The following is a 25466-nucleotide window of genomic DNA, read 5'->3' on the forward strand; positions in this document are numbered from 1 at the left end:
CTTCCATAGTATTTCAAGGGCCAGTGTCCCCACCCCCTTTTTCCCATCTTTATTTCTCTTTTTTCCCCTTTAAGGAAACATGGAAGTACTTAATTCTTTTCAATGGCTGTGTATCTAGTACAGTGATATCACAATATATTTACATGTATTTAGGTGTATTTAGGTGTTTATATTTTTTTGCTTTGATGAACGTTGCTGGATACATCCTTTTGTATTTGTGATACTGTATCTGTAGGACAAATTTGAAATTCCAATTGCTCTTTCAATGGTATGTGAATTTAAAATTTTTGCATAGTTTTCCAAATGACTATAATTAACTTTCTCGCAAACAAGGTATGCAAAGACTTATTTCCTCACATTCTGGCCAACCTTGTGTGTTATTTTATTTTTCTCAAGTTACAAAAGTGTCTTGTTTTATTTAGTGTTATTATTAAAAATTTTTTATTAGTATTTTGTGTGTACATTTATTGGCTTATTTTTTCTCCATCATTTGCTTTTCTAGTCTTTTCTCCACTTCTTATTTTGACTGCCAGTATTTTTCTTAGTGATTTGGATGAACTTTTGCATATTACAGAATTAGCAATCTATCAATTATGTTGCAAGTATTTTCTTAATTATTATACTCGATTATATATTTTGCCCTGCAGATGTTTTAAATTTTATATAGTGAACATGGTCAGTCTTTATTTTTGTAACTTATGGGTTTTAAGTCAGTTTTGAAAGTCCTTCAATCAAAGATTATAGAAAATCAACCTCTATTTTCTTTTACCATTGTATGGTTTAATTTTTGCCTGTTTAAAAAAGCCATCTACTTGGAATTCTTTTGGTGTTAGGAACGAGGTAGAAATTAAGCCCTTGTACTTTTAAGTAGCCAACTTCAGAGAGTATGTTTATATATGGTGAATGTGGAAAGAGATAAAACTCAGCTATGTTTTCCAAATTTCTAGCCTGGTATTTTTCCCCTCGTGATTTTTATTTATGGAGAAAAAAGATGTATTTAAATATAAAGTCACTTACCCTCCTAGTATATTCATTTTTCACTCTTTTCTGGAAGTTTCTTTCTATATTCTGATTTATAAGAGATGCTTCAGTAGCAGTCTCTTACATTTTAAAGTCAGTGTGGACCCTTGCACATGATATATCAGCTTGAATATCTACTTAATGTTAGTGACATTAATTACAGTAAAGTTAAAAATTGTAGACTAAATTTCTTTTTTTAAGGACTTAGTTCCCTTCAACCCCAGATATTCCTGAATGCTTTTTTTTTTGGTTAAGAAAAGAATACTGTGAGATGTAAATTTTAATAAAAGAAATGACAAATCTGATTTTCCCTCTTAGATTTTGGATTGGTTTGTGCAGATATGTTTGGCCTTGAAACATGTACATGATCGAAAAATTCTTCATCGAGACATAAAGTCACAGGTATGATTATTTTGTCACTAATAACTTCTTTTTTTTATTTTTTTTTAAATTTTTTTTTTTTTCAACGTTTATTTATTTTTGGGACAGAGAGAGACAGAGCATGAATGGGGGAGGGGCAGAGAGAGAGGGAGACACAGAATCGGAAACAGGCTCCAGGCTCCGAGCCATCAGCCCAGAGCCCGACGCGGGGCTCGAACTCACGGACCGCGAGATCGTGACCTGGCTGAAGTCGGACGCTTAACCGACTGCGCCACCCAGGCGCCCCTGTCACTAATAACTTCTAAATGGATATGGACTTGGAGCCAGTGTTGTCTTAGGCTAAAATTTTTGAACCTGATCCAGTCTGCATCGGATTATCGGTTCTCTCTTCACTGTTCTCCCTTCACCATAATACTAGATATCCTCCTTATATGCCTTGTGTGTTATAGCTCCTGCCTCTTTCCTATATCCTCCTTCTGGGTTTACTCTCATAATGATGGGAAAAAAACCCAAAAAATAAATATGTGGAAGGTATATTTTGGGGGATATTTTATGTCTGAAGATGACTTTTTTCCATTCTCTTACTTTAATGATAATTTGGATATAAACTTCTAGGCTAGAAATTTGTTTTCCTAAAGAATTTTGAAGATGAAGAATATTTTGAAGAATATTTTGAAGATATTACTCATTTGTCTCTTGGCCTCTAGTGTTGCTATTTAGGAATTTAGTCAGTGGTTTCTTACCCTGTTTTTTCTCTTTGGATGACTATATGATATTCTGTATGTCTCCATTGTTCTGAAATTTCATAGGGTTGTGCATTGGTGAAGTTCAGTTTTTATTATGTTGTGTACTTTTGATCTGAGAATGTATATTCACCTAGAAATGTTCTGGAAAATGTTTAGCAGAATTTTTTCAGATATTATTTCTCTATCATTACCGTCATGGTCTTCTGAATTATGTTTCTAGACCTGTGTTGTAGCTTCTTAATCTAGCCCTTCCAAGTACCTTATTTGTTCTTTCACATTTTATTTCTTTGTCTCTCAGTTGCCTTCTAGGTGAATTTCTCAGCCTACTTTCAAGTTACCCAAATCCTTTTTTAATTTTGTCTAAACTGATACATATCAATTTACTTGTTTTTTATAATGACTATTTTTTTTCTCCAAAATTTCTAAATGGTTTTTCATATACCTCTGTTCTTAATCTGATTGGTTTTTATTTCATGATGTCTTGTTCTTTTTAAACGGATTTCTTTCATTTATCTCTTTGCAATTTCCTTTCTTTTTGTTTTTTAAAGATTTTATTTTTAAGTAATCTCTACACCCAACATGGGGCTCAAACTTACAACCCTGAGATCAAGAGTCACATGCCCTAATGACTGAGCCATCCAGGCACCCCTCCCTTAGCTAAACATACTTATTTTAAAGTTTCTGTCACTGTTTTGTAGAATAAATTCTGTCTGGAGTGAATTCTTGTTCTGATTATTTTATTGGCTTTTTTTTTTTTGGAAACTCTTTGTGGGAGATGTTTTGTCCCCATAGCTCACTCATCTGTGTGTAGAGTTTCTTTCATGGATGCCCCACTGGGCTTTCTCAGTCCTCAGACTAGGTAGATCAGAGGGTATTTGTCTCCTGGTGTCAAGGCCATGTGTTTGTCTTACCTTCTTACACCTGTAGCCTCTCGTATAGCCTGATTGCCTCCAGATGTGTAGTAGGAAGAGAAGGATCTGTGATGGGAGCTTCATACCTCATCCTTCCTGTCCCCCAACTCTCTGCCACCTAATCCCAATTTCACCCCATTTTACTCCATCCCCCTCATCCCTGCTTTGTGTCATCTTTGCCTGTGAACATGTGTCTGAGTCAAGTCTCCTAAATGATGTGGAGTTTAATTTATGTGCCACAAACTCCTGCCTTTACTGTTTGATAGAGCATTGGGGTTATATATTTATGAATGCAAATTAATTGGGTAAATTATTGGAAAATTTTAAGATTCTTTTGTTATATTTAGGCTAATTGGAATTTTTAGGCATTTTTTTTTAATGGGGGAGTCTGGGTTCATTTATTTGAAGTTGTATTGAGATATATTTCAAATACCTTAATATTCACCCACTGGAAATGTATTGTTCAGTGATTTTTAGTATATTCACAGAGTTTTGAAACCATTACCATTCTCTAATTCTAGAACATTTTTTTATAACTCCAAAAAGAAACCCTGTACCATTAGCAATCACTTTCCATTCCCTCTCTACCTAGACTCTGGAAACCACTAATTTACTTTCTTTCTCAATGGATTTGCCTGTTTCTGGACATTTTATATAAATGGAATCATAATATGTGACTTTGTGTATTTTAAGTGGGTTGTCTTTTGTTGCTAATGAATTGTAAGAGTTCTTTATTCTGGATACATGATTTGCAAATATTTTCTCCAGTTCTGTGGGTTGTCTGTTCACTTTTGATATAGTGTTCTTTGAACAAAAGTTTTTAATTTTGGTGAAGTCCACTTTATATTCTCTTCTTTGCTTGTGCTTTTGGTGTTATATTTAAGAAACCATTGCCCAACCCAATAACACAAAGATATACTCCCATATATTCCTCTAGCAGTCATATAGTTTCAGTTCTTATATTTAGGAATCCATTTTGAGTTAATTTTTGTATATGGTATAAGGACCTACATTCATTCTTTTGTATGTGGATATACAGTTATTCCAGCTTTTTAAAAAATGTTTGTTTATGGGGCGCCTGGTTGGTGGCTCAGTTGGTTGTGTCTGACTTCGGCTCAGATCATGATCTCACGGTTCATGAGTTCAAGCCCTGCGTTGGGCTTTGTGCTGACAGCTCAGAGCCTGGAGCCTGTTTTGGATTCTGTGTGTCTCTCTCTCTGCCCGCCCCCCCACCCCCCCACCTCACACTCTGTCTCTCTCTCCTTCAAAAATAAACACTAAAAAAATTTAAAAAGTTTATTTTTGAGAGAGAGAGAGAGCAAGCATGTGCACGCAGGGGAGGGGCAGAGAGAGGGAGATAGAGGATCTGAATGTGCTTCCATGCTGACAGCAGAGAGCCCATTGTGGGGCTCAAACTCACAAACCATGAGATCATGACGTGAGCTGAATTTGGATGCTTAACCGACTGAGCCACCCAGGCACCTCCCAGCTTTTTTTAAACTAGCTTTGTTTTTGTGAAAAGAGTTGTCAGGACTAGACTGTAACAATATTTCTGGCTTTTTATATCTCTTAAACAGAACATATTTTTAACCAAAGATGGGACAATACAACTTGGAGATTTTGGAATCGCTAGAGTACTTAATAGGTAACATACTAATTTTAAACTTTGTTTTGATAAAATGTCCATGGTGGTGTATATGTTTTAATTTATAATATATTTTAGTATCTTAAGCTTCTCCAATAATTCTTTTTTTGTCCTAGTACTGTAGAACTGGCTCGAACTTGCATAGGGACCCCATACTACTTGTCACCTGAAATCTGTGAAAACAAACCTTACAATAATAAAAGGTATTTAAAATGATATTCATTACATGATATATTCCCTTTAAATCTTTCTCTTCTGCTGTATTTACTGACTTCAGGATATTATTGCAAAATCATTAATGCTCATAAAAATATATATGTGTGTGTATGTATATATATATGTATGTACACATATACATACACACGCGCGTACATCCATTTTTTTGCTATACAATGAGGGGGGATTGCAAATAAGTTATTTCACTGTCTTTCTAAAGGAACTATAGGGGCGCCTGGGTGGCGCAGTCGGTTGGGCGTCTGGCTTCAGCCAGGTCACGATCCCGCAGTCTGTGAGTTCGAGCCCCGCATCAGGCTCTGGGCTGATGGCTCAGAGCCTGGAGCCTGTTTCCGATTCTGTGTCTCCCTCTCTCTCTGCCCCTCCCCCGTTCATGCTCTGTCTCTCTCTGTCCCAAAAATAAATAAACATTGAAAAAAAAAATTTAAAAAAAAAAATAAATAAATAAAGGAACTATAGAAAGTATCACCTTATTGTTTAAGTTATAATTGGAAATAGAATATTTACTTTGGTCTTTGTCATAGCACTTTCTATTGAAATATCTAATAGTTAATATTTATTGAACAAATTATGTGCCCGGCACTGGTTTGAATGCTTTCTATGTATTGACTCCTTTACTCTTCACAATAATCTAGTGAGTTGTAAGCATTAATTATTCCTCTTTTTCCTTGTAAGGAAGCCAAATGCAGAGAGAGAGGGAAAGCAACTTGCAAGTTCCAGGCATCTGGCTCCCAAGCCCAAATCCCTAATCATTGAGTTGTACTGTGGCTAACAGATTGTAGAACATGTGACTGGGATGAAGAATTCTGCTGCTGAATTCTATTTACCATTTATTTTCTTTCTAACTGAAATATACTAGCCAAGAAATATTGGTCTTAAATTTGAAAGCAGGGGTACTTCGGTGGCTCTGTCACTCAAGTGACTGACTTTGGCTCAGGACATGATTTCGTGGTTCATGAGTTTGAGCCTGGCTTCGGGCTCTGCACTGACAGAAATAGCATTAAAATCTAAAATTACTGAAGCTCAGGGCACGGCTCAGTTGGTTAAGCATCCAACTTTTGATTTTGGCTCAGGTCATGATGTCACAGTTCGTGAGTTCAGGTCCTGCTTTGAGCTCCATGCTTGTTTGTGTGCATGCGTGCTCTTTTTCTCTCAAAATAATAAGTAAATAAACTAAAAAAAACTTTGAAAGCACTCACAGAAGTTAAAAGGAAGAAAACGATAGCTCCTTTTTTTGAGTGGGAAGGAAGCTATGTTTGAAACCTGAGCGCTTGAGACTGAGAACATTAATGTATTTTTTAAATGAATTTAAATTACAATAATCAGTCTAGTTCATGGAAAGTATTATTTAGTGTATATTCTTAACGATACTAGCATTTTCTTTGAGCTAAAGTAAGTTTTTTAAGTTTATGTATTTATTTTGAGAGAGAGAGAGTGAGGGAGGGGCAGAGAGTAGGGGAGAGAGAGAATCCCAAGCAGGCTCCTCTGCTCTCAGCATGGAGCCCAAAGCAGGGCTTGAATTCAAGAACTGTGACATCATGACCTGAGCCAAAATCAGAAGCTGGATACTTAACCAGCTGACCCACGCATGTGCCCTGAACTGAAGTGATTTTAGACTTTAATGCTATTTCTGTATCTTATGAATAAGTCAACTGTGAAAAATATCAGTCTTTATCTTTAAATTAGGAATGTATTTAATCCTTTGGTGAATTAAAAAAAAAATTTTTTTTAAACACTTTATTTTTGAGAGACAGAGTGTGAGCATGGGAATGGGAGAGAGAGAGAGACAGAGACACAGAATCTGAAGCAGGCTCCAGGCTCTGAGCACAGAGCACTGTCAGCACAGAGCCCAACACTGGGCTTGAACCCACCAACCATGAGATCATGGCCCGAGCTGAAGTCAGAGGCTTAACCGACTGAACCACCCGGGCGCCCTGAGAATTTTTTATTTTATTTATTTTTGAGACAGAGAGAGGCAGAGCATGAGCAGGGGAGGGGCAGAGGGAGAGGGAGACACAGAATCCAAAGCAGACTTCAGGCTCTGAGCTGTCAGCACAGAGTGTGCCGTGGGGCTTGAACTCACAGTGTGAGATCATGACCTGAGCTGAAGTCGGATGCTTAACCGACTGAGCCACCCAGACGCCTGAGAACTTTTTATTGTAATGTTTATTTTTATTTTTGAGAGAGAGAGAGTGACAGAGTGTGAGCAGGGGAGGGGCAAGAGGGAGAATCTGAAGCAGGCTTCAGACTCCCAGCTGCAGCACAGAGCCCGACACAGGCTCCAACTCAGGGAACCGTGAGATCATGACTTGAGCTGAAGTTGGACACTTAACCGACTAAGCCACCCAGGCACCCCTGAGTATTTTCTATAAAACTAATTTTGTGGGGAAAATAGTTTAAAAATGTCGTGGATGAGCATTGTCAGTATACTTTAAAATTCATATTTTTCTAAATATGTTTTAAAGTATTTTTAAAATAGCATCATTAGTGTAATGGTTTTGATTATACATGTTACATGTACTAACATGTACAAGTTACTAAATGGCTTAATTACTATTCACATTTTTTGCTAGTTGATCTTGAAACTAAATAAATTTTGGGGGTTACAGATTTATATTTGTAGCTTTTTGTGAGTTTAGTTAAAGTAACTTTGGGATTTCAGTATTGGATTTTCTTTTTTTCCAATAAGTTCAGCTTTCAGGAGTAGTGGTTTTTGTTTTTATTGACTACTAAGGGCAACTGTTGCTCTGAACTATGAGATTTTTATTTTTTCTTTTTAAAAATGGAAGATAGCATTTAATTATAAAAATATGTGTAAAAGAGAGGAAGAAACTATAAAGGAGACATTATAACTAAGTCCTTAAGTTAAGATTAAATAAATATATTTACCTTATATAATATTTCAGTTGGCTGTCCTATGTTTCAGATAAATTTGAGTAAATATTTTCTTGTTTATCATGAAAACACTATTTTGCTTTTATAATATATAGATTTTTAATTTTATTATTTTTAAAAGATGTTTATTTTGAGAAAGAGCACACATGTGCATCTGGAGGTAGGGCAGGAGAGAGGGAGAAAGAGAATCCCGAGTAGGTCCTGTATTGTCAGCGTTATCCTGATGTGGGGTGGGGCCCGATCCCATGAACCTCGAAATCATGACTTGGGATGAAATCAAGAGTCGGATGCCCAACTGAGCCTCCCAGGTGCCCCTTATATTTTTTTAAATCATGGCATTTCATAAATAATTGAATAAAATAACTAGAATATTCATGAAATTTACTGATTTTGTTCTTTTAAATAGTACATTTCTTTAATAAAACTTTAAAATAATTGCTTGGGCAACTGCTTCTAATCTGGGATAGCTACTTTTATCATTTGGATATGGTTGAAATTTTGCATTTTAAAGGATATATTTTATGGAACATATATTTTTGGAAAGCGTTTTCATTTTGCTTTTGTTTCCTTTAAATAAAAAAAATATTTAAACTCTGATACTTAGAGAAAATTTCTCATTTTTCCCTTTTCTAGTGACATTTGGGCTCTGGGGTGTGTCCTGTACGAAATGTGCACACTTAAACATGCAGTAAGTAGAAGTTTCTGAAATATTTTAAAAATTATGTCCTGATGTACCTATAATATTTCTATATTTTAAAAATCATATGCCATCTTTCAGGGGGCCCACTTGTACTGGAAATTCTTCTCTGTCAGTTTTTAAATTTCTCATCTTTCAAGTGTAAATTTAAATAGATTTTCCTTTAGTATATACATATATTACATATGTATGTTATATATTTATTATTATAATAGGTATATCATACTTTTTTACAGGAAATTATTCCTAATGAGAAAAACAAATTTGCTGTCTTTTTAATGTTACATTCATATATGAATTTGGTATTTTATTTTATTTTATTTTATTTATTTATTTTTTTACATTCAGATTTTATTTATTTATTTTTTTCTTTTTCTTTTTTTTTTTTTTTTATGAAATTTATTGACAAATTGGTTTCCATACAACACCCAGTGCTCATCCCAAAAGGTGCCCTCCTCAATAACCATCACCCACCCTCTCCTCCCTCCCACCCCCCATCAACCCTCAGTTTGTTCTCAGTTTTTAACAGTCTCTTATGCTTTGGCTGTCTCCCATTCTAACCTCTTTTTTTTTTTTCCTTCCCCTCCCCCATGGGTTCCTGTTAAGTTTCTCAGGATCCACATAAGAGTGAAAACATATGGTATCTGTCTTTCTCTGTATGGCTTATTTCACTTAGCATCACACTCTCCAGTTCCATCCACGTTGCTACAAAAGGCCATATTTCATTTTTTCTCATTGCCACGTAATATTCCATTGTGTATATAAACCACAATTTCTTTATCCATTCATCAGTTGATGGACATTTAGGCTCTTTCCATAATTTGGCTATTGTTGAGAGTGCTGCTATGAACATTGGGGTACAAGTGGCCCTATGCACCAGTACTCCTGTATGCCTTGGATAAATTCCTAGCAGTGCTATTGCTGGGTCATAGGGTAGGTCTATTTTTAATTTTCTGAGGAACCTCCACACTGCTTTCCAGAGCGGCTGCACCAATTTGCATTCCCACCAACAGTGCAAGAGGGTTCCCGTTTCTCCACATCCTCTCCAGCATCTATAGTCTCCTGATTTGTTCATTTTGGCCACTCTGACTGGCGTGAGGTGATACCTGAGTGTGGTTTTGATTTGTATTTCCCTGATAAGGAGCGACGCTGAACATCTTTTCATGTGCCTGTTGGCCATCCGGATGTCTTCTTTAGAGAAGTGTCTATTCATGTTTTCTGCCCATTTCTTCACTGGGTTATTTGTTTTTCGGGTGTGGAGTTTGGTGAGCTCTTTATAGATTTTGGATACTAGCCCTTTGTCCGATATGTCATTTGCGAATATCTTTTCCCATTCCGTTGGTTGCCTTTTAGTTTTGTTGGTTGTTTCCTTTGCTGTGCAGAAGCTTTTTATCTTCATAAGGTCCCAGTAATTCACTTTTGCTTTTAATTCCCTTGCCTTTGGGGATGTGTCGAGTAAGAGATTGCTACGGCTGAGGTCAGAGAGGTCTTTTCCTGCTTTCTCCTCTAAGGTTTTGATGGTTTCCTGTCTCACATTCAGGTCCTTTATCCATTTTGAGTTTATTTTTGTGAATGGTGTGAGAAAGTGGTCTAGTTTCAACCTTCTGCATGTTGCTGGCCAGTTCTCCCAGCACCATTTGTTAAAGAGGCTGTTTTTTTCCATTGTATGTTCTTTCCTGCTTTGTCAAAGATGAGTTGGCCATACGTCTGTGGGTCTAGTTCTGGGGTTTCTATTCTATTCCATTGGTCTATGTGTCTGTTTTTGTGCCAATACCATGCTGTCTTGATGATGACAGCTTTGTAGTAGAGGCTAAAGTCTGGGATTGTGATGCCTCCTGCTTTGGTCTTCTTCTTCAAAATTCCTTTGGCTATTCGGGGCCTTTTGTGGTTCCATATGAATTTTAGGATTGCTTGTTCTAGTTTCGAGAAGAATGCTGGTGCCATTTTGATTGGGATTGCATTGAATGTGTAGATAGCTTTGGGTAGTATTGACATTTTGACAATATTTATTTTTCCAATCCATGAGCAGGGAATGTCTTTCCATTTCTTTAAATCTTCTTCAATTTCCTTCATAAGCTTTCTATAGTTTTCAGCATACAGATCCTTTACATCTTTGGTTAGATTTATTCCTAGGTATTTTATGCTTCTTGGTGCAATTGTGAATGGGATCCGTTTCTTTATTTGTCTTTCTGTTGCTTCATTGTTAGTGTATAAGAATGCAACTGATTTCTGTACATTGATTTTGTATCCTGCAACTTTGCTGAATTCATGTATCAGTTCTAGCAGACTTTTGGTGGAGTCTATCGGATTTTCCATGTATAATATCATGTCATCTGCAAAAAGCAAAAGCTTGACTTCATCTCTGCCAATTTTGATGCCTTTGATTTCCTTTTGTTGTCTGATTGCTGATGCTAGAACTTCCAGCACTATGTTAAACAGCAGCGGTGAGAGTGGGCATCCTTGTCGTGTTCCTGATCTCAGGGAAAAAGCTCTCAGTTTTTCCCCGTTGAGGATGATGTTAGCTGTGGGCTTTTCATAAATGGCTTTTATGATCTTTAAGTATGTTCCTTCTATCCCGACTTTCTCAAGAGTTTTTATTAAGAAAGGGTGCTGGATTTTGTCAAAGGCCTTTTCTGCATCAATTGACAGGATCATATGGTTCTTCTCTTTTTTTTTGTTAATGTGATGTATCACGTTGATTGATTTGCGAATGTTGAACCAGCCCTGCATCCCAGGAATGAATCCCACTTGATCATGGTGAATAATTCTTTTTATATGCCGTTGAATTCGATTTGCTAGTATCTTATTGAGAATTTTTGCATCCATATTCATCAGGGATATTGGCCTGTAGTTCTCTTTTTTTACTGGGTCTCTGTCTGGTTTAGGAATCAAAGTGATACTGGCTTCATAGAATGAGTCTGGAAGTTTTCCTTCCCTTTCTATTTCTTGGAATAGCTTGAGAAGGATAGGTATTATCTCTGCTTTAAACGTCTGGTAGAACTCCCCTGGGAAGCCATCTGGTCCTGGACTCTTATTTGTTGGGAGATTTTTGATAACCGATTCAATTTCTTCGCTGGTTATGGGTCTGTTCAAGCTTTCTATTTCCTCCTGATTGAGTTTTGGAAGAGTGTGGGTGTTCAGGAATTTGTCCATTTCTTCCAGGTTGTCCAATTTGTTGGCATATAAGTTTTCATAGTATTCCCTGATAATTGTTTGTATCTCTGAGGGATTGGTTGTAATAATTCCATTTTCATTCTTGATTTTATCTATTTGGGTCATCTCCCTTTTCTTTTTGAGAAGCCTGGCTAGAGGTTTGTCAATTTTGTTTATTTTTTCAAAAAACCAACTCTTGGTTTCGTTGATCTGCTCTACAGTTTTTTTAGATTCTATATTGTTTATTTCTGCTCTGATCTTTATTATTTCTCTTCTTCTGCTGGGTTTAGGCTGCCTTTGCTGTTCTGCTTCTAGTTCCTTTAGGTGTGCTGTTAGATTTTGTATTTGGGATTTTTCTTGTTTCTTGAGATAGGCCTGGATGGCAATGTATTTTCCTCTCAGGGCTGCCTTTGCTGCGTCCCAAAGCATTTGGATTGTTGTATTTTCATTTTCGTTTGTTTCCATATATTTTTTAATTTCTTCTCTAATTGCCTGGTTGACCCACTCATTCGTTAGTAGGGTGTTCTTTAACCTCCATGCTTTTGGAGGTTTTCCAGACTTTTTTCTGTGGTTGATTTCAAGCTTCATAGCATTGTGGTCTGAAAGTAAGCATGGTATAATTTCAATTCTTGTAAACTTATGAAGGGCTGTTTTGTGACCCAGTATATGATCTATCTTGGAGAATGTTCCATGTGCACTCGAGAAGAAAGTATATTCTTTTGCTTTGGGATGCAGAGTTCTAAATATATCTGTCAAGTCCATCTGATCCAATGTCTCATTCAGGGCCCTTGTGTCTTTATTGACCGTGTGTCTAGATGATCTATCCATATCTGTAAGTGGTGTATTAAAGTCCCCTGCAATTACCACATTCTTATCAATAAGGTTGCTTATGTTTACGAGTAGTTGTTTTATATATTTGGGGGCTCCGGTATTCGGCGCATAGACATTTATAATTGTTAACTCTTCCTGATGGATAGACTCTGTAACTATTATATAATGTCCTTCTTCATCTCTTGTTACAGCCTTTAATTTAAAGTCTAGTTTGTCTGATATAAGTATGGCTACTCCAGCTTTCTTTTGGCTTCCAGTCGCATGATAAATAGTTCTCCATCCCCTCACTCTCAATCTAAAGGTGTCCTCAGGTCTAAAATGAGTCTCTTGTAGACAGCAAATAGATGGGTCTTGTTTTTTTATCCATTCTGATACCCTATGTCTTTTGGTTGGCGCTTTTAATCCATTTACATTCAGTGTTATTATAGAAAGATACGGGTTTAGAGTCATTGTGATGTCTGTATGTTTTATGCTTGTAGTGATGTCTCTGGTACTTTGTCTCACAGGGTCCCCCTTAGGATCTCTTGTAGGGCTGGTTTACAGGTGACAGGTTTAGTGGTGACAAATTCCTTCAGTTTTTGTTTGTTTGGGAAGACCTTTATCTCTCCTTCTATTCTAAATGACAGACTTGCTGGATAAAGGATTCTTGGCTGCGTATTTTTTCTGTCTAGCACCCTGAAAATCTCGTGCCAATTCTTTCTGGCCTGCCAAGTTTCAAAAGAGAGATCAGTCACGAGTCTTATAGGTCTCCCTTTATATGTGAGGGCATGTTTACCCCTTGCTGCTTTCAGAATTTTCTCTTTATCCTTGTATTTTGCCAGTTTCACTATGATATGTCGTGCAGAAGATCGATTCAAGTTACGTCTGAAGGGAGTTCTCTGTGCCTCTTGGATTTCAATGCCTTTTTCCTTCCCCAGTTCAGGGAAGTTCTCAGCTATGATTTCTTCAAGTACCCCTTCAGCACCTTTCCCTCTCTCTTCCTCCTCTGGGATACCGATTATGCGTATATTATTTCTTTTTAGTGTATCACTTAGTTCTCTAATTTTCCCCTCATACTCCTGAATTTTTTTTATCTCTCTTTTTCTCAGCTTCCTCTTTTTCCATAACTTTATCTTCTAGTGCACCTATTCTCTCCTCTGCCTCTTCAAGCCGAGCTGTGGTGGTTTCCATTTTGTTTTGCATTTCCTTTAAAGCGTTTTTCATCTCCTCGTGACTGTTCCTTAGTCCCTTGATCTCTGTAGCAAGAGATTCTCTGCTGTCCTGTATACTGTTTTCAAGCCCAGCGATTAATTTTATGACTATTATTCTAAATTCACTTTCTCTTATATTATTTAAGTCCTTTTTGATCAGCTCATTAGCTGTTGTTATTTCCTGGAGATTCTTCTGAGGGGAGTTCTTCCGCTTGGTCATTTTGGATAGTCCCTGGCGTGGTGAGGACCTGCAGGGCACTTCCCCTGTGCTGTGGTGTATAACTGGAGTTGGTGGGCGGGGCCGCAGTCAGACCTGATGTCTGCCCCCAGCCCACCGCTGGGGCCACAGTCAGACTGGTGTGTGCCTTCTCTTCCCCTCTCCTAGGGGCAGGATTCACTGTGGGGTGGTGTGGCTCGTCTGGGCTACTTGCACCCTGCCAGGCTTGTGATGCTGGGGATCTGGCGTATTAGCTGGGGTGGGTAGGCAAGGTGCTCGGGGGCAGGAGGGGCAGGCTTAGATCGCTTCTCCTTAGGTGATCCACTTCAGGAGGGGCCCTGTGGCAGCGGGAGGGAGTCAGATCCGCTGCCGGAGGTTTGGCTCCGCAGAAGGGCAGAGTTGGGTGTTTGCGCGGAGCGAGCAAGTTCCCTGGCAGGAACTGGTTCTCTTTGGGATTTTGGCTGGGGGATGGGCGGGGGGATGGGATTTTGGCTGGGGGATGAGCTCTGTTGTCAGGGGGCTCAGCAGCTCTCCCTCCCTTTGTCCTCCAGCCTTCCCGCTTTCCAAGCAGAGCTGTTAACTTATGACCTCCCAGACGCTAAGTCGCGCTTGCTGTCGGAACACAGTCCGTCAGGCCCCTCCGCTTTTGCCAGCCAGGCTCGGGGGCTCTGCTTGGCCGGCGAGCCGCCCCTCCGCCCCGGCTCCCTCCCGCCAGTCCGTGGAGCGCGCACCGCCTCGCCGCCCTTCCTACCCTCTTCCGTGGGCCTCTCGTCTGCGTTTGGCTCTGGTGACTCCGTTCTGCTAATCCTCTGGCGGTTTTCTGGGTTATTTAGGCAGGTGTAGATGGAATCTAAGTGATCCGCAGGACGTGCGGTGAGCCCAGCGTCCTCCTAAGCCGCCATCTTGCCAATTTCCCTGAATTTGGTATTTTAGCTTATTTATTTCATCTTGGTGATTTCTCTCAAAACACCCAAATTATTTGAGTTTGGAATTGAAATTGAAGAACAATTTTTTACCATATTCATTGAGGGATTTTATCAATTCAAATGCTTTTTAATTAAAATTTTTATTTTTTAGACTTTGTTGAGATGGCACATAATACTCCCAAAAGGGGGAGTTTTTGTCTTAAATAAGTTGAATTTTAGCCACTTTCCATTTCAAAATTTTGCTCTTTAAAAATGCTCCCCCCATTAAACAGTAATGTATTTTCATTACAGAAAACTTAAGAAAATAGATAAAAATAGAAAGAAGTGAATGAATATCAAAAGCAGTTCCTCTAATTGGTAATAAGTACTTGTAATATTTTGTTGTTTCCTTCCAGGCTTTCTTCTACATTAATTTTTAAAAGGATTTTTTTCTCTCTGTCTAAAGTGTGATTATATTGTATAAGCAGTTTTATAGCCTTGTTTGTATTTCCTGATATTATTTGGGGGATTTTTTGTTGTTCTGTTTTTTAATGATTGCACACTCTTCTACTGTATTGTCTTAGCTGTTATTTTTCTTTCTCAAGGTAAAAAAGCATAGGCTGCCAAAGTGATGTGGAATGGTGGTTATCAGATCTGTATTTGAAAGAATTGGTCAGTTTTTCTGACATAACAGTCATTTTAGGTCTAACTCAGTGCATTTTCTTTCATTTTTCATCTACATTGTTCTGTCACCGTTGCTTCTGTATTTTGGAGCTATTTACACCCTAGTAGACACATGAAGTTAAGTAATTCACTCACCTTTATGAAAAAAGCTTGTCAATTAAGAGATAAATGAAAATTGATTGTAGGGAAGGAATAATTTATCATTCTGCATTTAGAATTCCTTCTTAGGTACATAGATATTTCTAGATATTTCTAAATTTCTATTTGAATTGTACTCAAATTTTAATAACCTGAATATCATATTGTAATTGTCTAGGAGAATTCAACATTTAACAGAACGTTTTTATACTTGGTATAATTATCAATACCTAATTTATAGCAAGTTTTGTTTTGTTAATGTGTACGTTAAAACATGTTACAGTGTGTAACTATTCTATACTATTTTAGCAGAGATATCAAAAGCTTAATTTTACTTTGAAAATGAAAATTAAATCTTTAGATTTTAAACTGCCCTCTATTTTTTTTAATTTCAGTTAGAGTTTATAGTGTGTTTACTCTTTTTTTTAAATTTTTTGTTTTTAATGTTTATTATTGAGAGATAGAGCATGGGAGGGGCAGAGACAGGAGAAGACACAGAATCCGAAGCAGGCTCCAGGCTCTGAGCTGTGAGCACAAGAGCCTGATGTGGGGCTCGAACTCACAAACTGTGAGATCATGACCTGAGCTGAAGTCAGATGCTTAACTGACTGAGCCACCCAGGCAACCCTGTTTACTCTTTTTTTTTAGTTTAGTTATTTATTTAGAGAGAGACAGAGACAGTGCAGATGGGGAAGGGCAGAGAGATGGAGAGAGACAGTCCCAAGCATGCTGCCAGTGCAGAACCTGATGTGGGGCCTGAACCCACAAAACTACCAGATCATGACCTGAGCCAAAACCAAGAGTCACATGCTTAACTGACTGACCCACCCAGGGGCCCCTATTGTGTTTACTCTTAAGATATATACTATTCCCATTGATATGGCTTATATTCCTCTTTGGAATATTTGCCACATTGCTCCTTACATGGCTTTTGGAAGTATCACACAGTTCATAATAATGAGAAGTGTTTAAAAGGAAAGTAATTAGTATTTTTATTTATTATATTTTTCTCAGATACTTGTCGTTTTGTAGTTAATTTCCTTTCCCAGTTACTGCAACAAGGCACAGATAGGCAGGTCTTAAATGAAGAGTACAAGGTTTGTTTGTTTTTGTCTTTATTATTATGTTTTTATAAAATCTTTAATACTTTTATTCCATCTTTCAGTGTGTTGAATAAGTAAAAATTAATCTTTTAACAAGTTATGATGTTTTATGAGGACTATTAGTCTCTTTTAAGTATGTTTATAAATAACCAAGTGAACTTTGTTCTGAATAACATATGCTAATATATATATGTACATATATATATTCTGATTAAAATATTTGTAATATAGTTCTGTTCTTTAGGAAAAGAACTATTTCTCATTGTTTATTCCTATTTTCAATTTATGTATGTTTCATACATGTTTATTTATTTTCTGGATTTTAGTTTGAAGCTGGCAGTATGAAAAACCTGGTACTGAAGATAATATCTGGATCTTTTCCACCTGTGTCTTTACATTATTCTTATGATCTCCGCAATTTACTCTCTCAATTATTTAAAAGAAATCCTAGGGATAGACCATCAGTCAACTCCATATTGGAGAAAGGTTTTATAGCCAAACGCATTGAAAAGTTTCTCTCACCTCAGGTATGTGTTTTTTGTTTTTGTTTTTACTTTAAAATAGTAAGATTATGGTGCTTAATTAGGACATGGCCTATGTTTTGTGGAGAGCACAGCACAATTCTGGAAGATCGAAGTAGCTTTTTCAAATTATCCTGGAGTCACCTTTCTTTCCATTTTCATACAATTCTTCCCCTTTGTATTTGTTTTCTAGTTGTGAATCTGTGGTAGAGAAAACATTCCTCCTGTGTTCCTTTTACCAGTTAATTTTTACACTTCCAGTCACCAAATGTGTGGTTGTTTCTCCCACACCAAGCAATTCTGCAACATAGCTGCGTGTCCTGCAATTTAGTTCAGTCTGGTACTGTCTACCTAGAGATGTATATCATCATATCCCACAGATTAAGGGCTCCGTTCCCCAAGACTGCCCCACTTCTGAAGCCAATGGCAAGTTCACGTTGTCACCTTTGCTTTTGACTGACCAGCTATAAATCAGAGGTTCCCACAACCCCCTTCTCTGGTTTGGTTACTAGAGTGGTTCACAGAATTCAGAGAAATATTTACTTAAGTTTACCAGTTTATTGTAAAGGAATACTAACTATAAAGGATACAGATGAACAGCCAGGTGAAGGGATACATAGGGAAAGGTCTGAAAGTGTCCTGAGTGCAGGAGCTTCTGTTCAGTGAAACAGATGTGTCACCCTGCTGGCATGGTCACCAACACAGAAGCTATCTGAATCCTGTCGTTCAGATTTTTTATGGAGGCTTTATTATGTAGACATGATTGATTAAATCATTGCCCCTTAGTGTTTGATTCAACCTCTAGTCCCTTTCCTCCCCTGGAGAGGAGTAGGAATGAGAGTTCCAACACTCTAATCACGAGGCAGATTTCCCTGGCAATCAGCTTCCATTCTTAGGGGCTTTCTAGATGTCACCTCATTAACATAAATTCTGAAGTGTACTTGAAAGGGGCTTGTTAAGGGATATAGGAGTACTGATGCATAGGGGCACTTGTACCCCAATGTTTATAGCAGCACTCTCAGCAATAGCCAAATTATGGAAAGAGCCTAAATGTCCATCAACTGATGAATGGATAAAGAAATCGTGGTTTATATACACAATGGAGTACTATGTGGCAATGAGAAAGAATGAAATATGGCCCTTTGTAGCAATGTGGACGGAACTGGAGAGTGTTATGCTAAGTGAAATAAGCCATACAGAGAAAGACAGATAACATATGTTTTCACTCTTATGTGGATCCTGAGAAACTTAACAGGAACCCATGGGGGAGGGGAAGGAAAAAGAAAGAAAAAAGAGAGGTTAGAGTGGGAGAGAGCCAAAGCATAAGAGATTCTTAAAAAATGAGAACAAACTGAGGGTTGATGGGGGGTGGGAGGGAGGGAGGGAAGGGTGGTGATGGGTGTTGAGGAGGGCATCTTTTGGGATGAGCACTGGGTGTTGTATGGAAACCAATTTGACAATAAATTTCATACATTTAAAAAAAAAAAGAAAGAAAGGGGCTTGTTAGTGGGAATGCAAGCTGGTGCAGCCACTCTGGAAAACAGTATGGAGGTTCCTCAAAAAATAGACTAAAAATAGAACTACCCTTTCTCCTCATTGAAAACTTAGGATGTTTTCTTGAAGTAATATGATCAGTGACATTTATATTTGTAAACCAGAAGCCTACGCTTCAGCAAAAAAAAAAAAAAAAAAAAAAAGGAAACTGTATTATATTAAACTCATGAGCCATTCAGTGTTTAAGTTCTGTGAACATTCCATGTACTTTCACATTCATGATGTTCTACCATGCTGTTTGCCCTGTAGGATCCTACATGCCTTGTTAACATAAAATCCCCAGTGTGGCATAAAATAAATGTCTCTTGTGTTTGTGGCACAGTGTGATGAGGAAAAAAAAAAAAAAAAGAACTACCCTATGACCTAGCAATTGCACTACTAGGCATTATTCCAAGGTGTGCTGTTTCGAAGGGACACATGCACCCCCATGTTTATAGCAGCACTATCAACAATAGCAAAAGTATGGACAGAGCCCAAATGTCCATCGATGGATGAATGGATAAAGAAGATGTGGTATATATATACAATGGAGTATTACTCGGCAATCAAAAAGAATGAAATCTTGCCATTTGCAACTACGTGGATGGAACTGGGGGGTATTATGCTAAGTGAAATTAGTCAGAGAAAGACAAAAATCATATGACTTCACTCGTATGAGGACTTCAAGAGACAAAATAGGTGAACATAAGGGAAGGGAAACAAAAATAATATAAAAACAGGGAGGGGGACAAAACAGAAGAGACTCATAAATATGGAGACCAAACTGAGGGCTACTGGAGAGGTTGTGGGAGGGGGGATGGGCTAAATGGGTAAGGGGCACTAAGGAATCTACTCCTGACATGATTGTTGCATTATATGCTAACTAATTTGGATTTAGTAAATTTAAAAAAAATGCAGTACAATATTAAAAATAAAAGAAAGGGGCTTGTTAGGCATAACAAAAGACACCTTTATCCTTTTTGGATTTTGATACCTTTATTCTTAACCACTTAGGTACTTTAAGAGTTTTAGGAGCTGTGTGCCAGGAACCGGACACCGAATATTTATTTCTTAATATAAATCACCATATCACAAAACCATCCCTCTGTCTCAGGTTTCTGTTATTGTATTTTCCAATTGTTTTATCATGGTACAATATGCATAACATAAAATGCATCATTGAGTGCCCTGTTTAGTGCTATTAAATAGACTTTCACTTTGATTTAGTGCCACCATTCATCTTCACAGCTCTTCACCTTGTAGAACAAACTCATTGCCCAATAACTCCTGTTCCCCTCTTCCACAACTCCTGGCAGCTGCCTGTCTACTCTCTGTCTTCTTGGGTTTCTAGCTGTAAACTTATTATTAAAAAAAAATTTAAATCCAGTATAGTTAACACACACAGTGTTATTATTAATTTTATGTGTAGGGGCGCCTGGGTGGCGCAGTCGGTTAATCGTCCGACTTCAGCCAGGTCACGATCTCGCGGTCCGTGAGTTCGAGCCCCGCGTCAGGCTCTGGGCTGATGGCTCAGAGCCTGGAGCCTGTTTCCGATTCTGTGTCTCCCTCTCTCTCTGCCCCTCCCCTGTTCATGCTCTGTCTCTCTCTGTCCCAAAAATAAATAAACGTTGAAAAAAAAAATATTTTAAAAAAATTTTATGTGTATGATATAGTGATTCAATGATTCTGTACAATAGTGCTCATCAAGATGGGTGTACTCTTAATCACTTCACCTATTTCACCCACCCTCACCTACCTCCCTTCTGGTAACCGTCTCTAACTGTAAAATTATTAAACCTTTCTGTGCCTTACTTTACTGACCTGTAAACAATGGGATTATAAACATATCTGCATCATGAGGTGGTTATTTTAAAAATTTTTAATTTTTTTAAAGAATTAAAAAAATGATAATGTATGTAAACTGCTTACTGTCTAGAATGTAGTAAGTGCTCAATATATTCAATATAAAATATCAATATATTGTTTTATTATACTAATATAAATTATTAGTATCAAGTTATATGATTATATTCTATTTAATAATTCTTGGAAACCGTTCTGTGGGCATTTGTATGTATAATAGATTGTGGACTCATGATTTTTTTCTCTATTACTCACATATAGATGCGTAATAAATACTTATTGAGTTGAACTAAAATTTTAATTTGATGGGATTTGTTAAATATTTATATCAAATCAATTAGCACAGGTTATTGATATAATTTCCTGAAACTGCAATTATTTTATATTAAGTATTCGTATGGCCTATGTTAATTTAAATGACCACTGTTAAACTCTTTTTTTTTTTAATGCTTATTTATTTGTTTGGGGGAGTGCATAACTGGGGGAGTGGCAGAGAGAATCCCAAGCAGGCTCCACACTTTCAGGGCAGAACCAGATGGTGGGGCTTGATGTCATGAACTGTGAGATGACCTGAGCTGAATTGAGTGAGATGTTTAACTGACTGAGCCACCCAGGTGCCTGTTAAAATCTTCTGTAAATCACATACCTAGCAAAGTCATAGTTTTATTACATTTTTTTAATTAAAAAAAATTTTAAGTGTTTATTTTAGAGAGAGTGTGTGTGTGTGTGCCTGAGAAAGGGAGGAGAAGAGAGAGAGGGAGACAGAGAATCGGAAGCAGGTCCTGCATTGTTAGCGCAAGGCCTGATGTGGGGCTTGAACCCATAAGCTGTGAGATCATGACCTAAGCAGAAGTCAGATGCTCAACCAACTGAACCACCCAGGCACCCCTTATTGCCTTTTTTTAAAAATAAGTTTATTTATTTATTTTGAGACAGAGCGAGAGAGGGGCAGAGAAAGAGGGAGAGAGAGAATCCCAAGCAGCCTCCACACTGTGAACACGAGGCTGATGGTGGGGCTCAAACTCACAAACCATGAGATTATGACCCCAGCCAAAACCAAGAGTCAGATGCTTAACCGACTGAGCCACCCAGGCACCCCTAGTTTTATTACTTTTATGTACTCATGAGATAACTATCCATATTCTCTGGCTTAATAGAACATCTGTGTGAACAAATAATTTTCAGAAAACAGGTGTGGATTTAACTATTCCTACAAGGAGAATACATTAGTAATCAAGAAAGCCAGTTAAAATGTGTAGATTGAAGGTTACTTATATAGGATATAGCAAGAATCTCTGAAATGTAGGTGTCTTATAATACTCCTTTGTTATCAATAACATTTTCAAGGATGATTTATGATGCAATATACTATTGCTTTTTGCAACTACTTCATTGAATCTTGCTGCAGTTTCCCCCCACCCCCACCCCACCCCATCCCAAAACCAGTGGTTAGGACATGCAGTGTCAAGCACTAGAATTCAACTAGCCAGCAATGAAAGAAAATATTCAAGCCTGGTATGTCAAGATTTATAATATGGAAAGAAAAAAAAAAGCAGATTATGATTATTAAGTAGAATATTGGATAGTATGTGTTTAGTATATGTATAGCTTCTTGTTGCTATTTAGATATCACTTAGATTTTATTTTTCATGAAAGCTCTTCTTTGATTCCTAAGGTCTCTTTTCTGCTATATATCACTAGTTCAGTATTCTAGTGAGAAAGTTTATAATACATGTTTTATGGCTTAAACTTTGAAACAATTTATGAGCTTTTTTATATGAACTACAATAATATTCTGTAGGTTTTTTTTTTTTTAATCTCTTCTTCTCTATCTACCATCAGCCAAGGTTTAATAGGACTTAATTCTCAATCTTGCACACCCTGGAAGAAGCTTGACAAATCATGGTTAAACTCTACTTCATTAGGAGTATGGGTGCTGTCCAATAGTGCTTTCTGTGATGGAGTATTTTATATATGCATTGTCCATTATTGTAGCCACCAGCCATATGTGGTTATTGAAGAGTTAAGATGTGCCTAGTGTGACCAATGGGTTGAATTTTAAGTTGTATTTATTTAAATTGTTAATCTAAATAACTACATATGGGTGGCAACTATGTTGGATAGCACAGCATAGAGATTTCAGAATCTTCTCGGGTTATATATGCCACATCTCTTAGTTCATATTGCATTCACACAAAAAAGTAAAACTCACATTCAAGCAGTGAAAGAAACTTGCCCAGTTTGGGGCAAGTTGGAGTTCGTAAGTCACCCATTTTTTTTTCTATGAAAAAGGAAGGGACAAAATGCAAATGTTCAGAAGAGAATATATATTTACACAGTTGCTCTGAATTGCCTATGAACCAGACCTTCACTTAATTTATCTTTTGGTGAAGTGGTTCTCAAGGTTCAGCATACATAAAAAATCATTTGGAAGACATTGGTAGGTCCCATTGCTATAATTTCTATTTTAGTGATTCTGAGGTGGGAGAGCCTGAGGATTTCCACTATTGAATACGTCCCCAGTGGTGCCATTTCTGCCAGTATGAGATTGAAAACTGCTATATGGGAATCCTTAATGGGACAGATGACCATCTCAGTCATGGTTTTTTTGCCTGTTGGAGCTTCTGTTCCACTGCTACTGTGGAACTGTTTTCTCCAGGAGGCCTCATTTCTCTTAAAGAGAAAATTCACTTGCTCTCCCCTACCCCACCCAGTAAGAAACAAAACAGACTGAAAATTGAGTTAAATCTTTGTTGACATCATCGTTTTGCACTTAAAGAGGGAAAAAAAATTAGTGAGAGAAAATGACTTCAGGAAATGTGATTTTTGGTTCTCAAAATATGCTTATGAATGCTAGGGAATAAAGTATTAGAGTATTTTAGTAATAGTAAAAAGAGATATATGTTGAATTATGTAAGAATTTTGTAAGAGTGGAAGGGAATTAGCATGAGATGAATTTGGTGAATGGGTTACTTAGGTTTAGTAAGTATAGTTTATCTGATAGCATATTTGTGACTGAAAAAGGGAGAAAATGTAATCTGATTAATGGATAGGTTTCTTGTTTTGGCAACTTAACATCTTTTCTAACTTTTTCTTTGTCCTCTTTCAATCTAAGCTTATAGCAGAAGAATTTTGTCTAAAAACATTTTCCAAGTTTGGAGTGCAGCCTATACCAGGTAAGTGAAATTAATGTGAATCCAAACAGGTATGTTTGCAGTAATTAATACACTGATGCTAATTAGTAATTCTCTCTAATTGTATTAGAGATATACGTAGGTATAATAAGTTGGGATAATTGTAGATAACTTTAATTCAGGGGAAATGCATCTTTAAATTATTTTTGAGAGACGACAATATATAACACTTTCTGATGAATTAATAACAAAATTTCCATTTCTTGTCTGCCTTATTTAATGAAATCTATCTTGAAATTGTCCTTCTTAGCTGCTGTTCTAAGATTGTTGTAGAATGCTGTAAAATGTCTTAGGTGTACATCTTTATGTAATATATTTTTCTTTGAGAAATACTTCATATTCTAAAATTTTTAAAAAGTAAGTTAATATGAAGTTGGGTACCTTACCAGCGATAATTTTCTTTTAAATGTGGCCAACAGCAGCAGAATATTTATAAGAATATTTATAAGTGGGTATGGTTACGTACTATGTGTATGTATATTTGTATGCAAAGGACACTGTATTTCTTCTTCATAGAATGATACCGGAATGGATTTCTAAAGTCAGTGGAAGTTATGTAAGATTTGAAGAGTATATTGTTTTTCAAACATAATGCTTTGTGTGTCTCCATTTTGAGTTTGAGTCAGTTACTAGAAAAAAATACCCTATTATAAAACTGAGCCCATGGAAGCTGGAAGTGGGATGGCAGTGTGTTCTTAGGAAGGCCAGCAATATTTGCCTCTTCCTAAAGACACTTAGACTCATCTTCTCAGGGTGCAGAGACTGTCAGTCCCTGGGAAATCAATTCACTCTAAACGAAATTCACAAGAGACAGACAAACAGCAGAATCAGCATGTCTCTCCTGGAGCTCACGCCTCATGAGAAGTCACATCTTGATCAAAAAGCTTCATTGTCACAAAGACCAAAATATTCCATGTCAGCACATTCTTTCCATGTAGATAAGCCTACATAGGAATTAGAAAGTTAATTTGTTGTAAGAGCAGTTGGATGAATGAAATGTTTAATATCATGAGGCTCAAATAGGAGTTGTATTGCTGATGGGCCTGTAGATACTTTGTGGGCTCCAACTCCCCATATTAAGCTTTATCCTGCTGGTAGCCTTGTCACTGAGCCTGAAAAGTACCACCAAATCAGTGACGTAATTCTCCCTCTTTTCTGGGTGTGAATGGGAACTATTCAATATTTTTCTCTTGGGAATCTCCATTTTTACACTTTTGTGACTTTATCTCCTTTTCCAGTATGTATGCCAGTATGTGTACTGGTATACATAGTATTTCTTTGGTTATGTTAATACATTTAGCCAAGTTACAGTGTTGTGATGTTGTATATATGTGTTCTGATTTGATCTTACAGTTGAACTTTCAGAGGGAAATTGTTTCTTTCACTTTTCTTAGTTCCTAGTTAATGTCTCTGAGAGACATAAATAGTAGACTTTCCTCTAAATTTCTTCAATTTAAACGTTATGTGCTAAACGTTTTTCTTGAATTTATTATTGTTCTAAGATTGACCTCACCTTGTCTAGGTTTCAGTAGTAATTGAATTCATTATTGCTGTAGTACTTACCCTTTTTATATATCTCTTCTGATTATTTCTTTAAAAGTAGTC

The 25466-nt window shown here is 37.1% G+C and overlaps 1 protein-coding gene across 6 annotated transcripts in view; it reads left to right on the top strand.

Annotated features, from left to right (window-relative positions):
• The window catches only part of NEK1 (NIMA related kinase 1), a 248558-nt gene that overhangs the window by 35418 nt on the left and 187674 nt on the right, over positions 1-25466 (top strand). For all 6 annotated transcript variants that reach the window (XM_047856749.1, XM_047856753.1, XM_047856750.1 and 3 more), the window contains exons 6-11: positions 1339-1422; positions 4636-4703; positions 4820-4906; positions 8466-8520; positions 17077-17277; positions 23783-23843. In XM_047856749.1, the coding sequence (XP_047712705.1) occupies positions 1339-1422; positions 4636-4703; positions 4820-4906; positions 8466-8520; positions 17077-17277; positions 23783-23843 (556 nt within the window). The remainder of the gene's footprint in view (positions 1-1338; positions 1423-4635; positions 4704-4819; positions 4907-8465; positions 8521-17076; positions 17278-23782; positions 23844-25466) is intronic.

This window comes from Prionailurus viverrinus, chromosome B1 (genome assembly GCF_022837055.1).
Source record: "Prionailurus viverrinus isolate Anna chromosome B1, UM_Priviv_1.0, whole genome shotgun sequence".
Taxonomy (NCBI): Eukaryota; Metazoa; Chordata; class Mammalia; order Carnivora; family Felidae; genus Prionailurus; species Prionailurus viverrinus.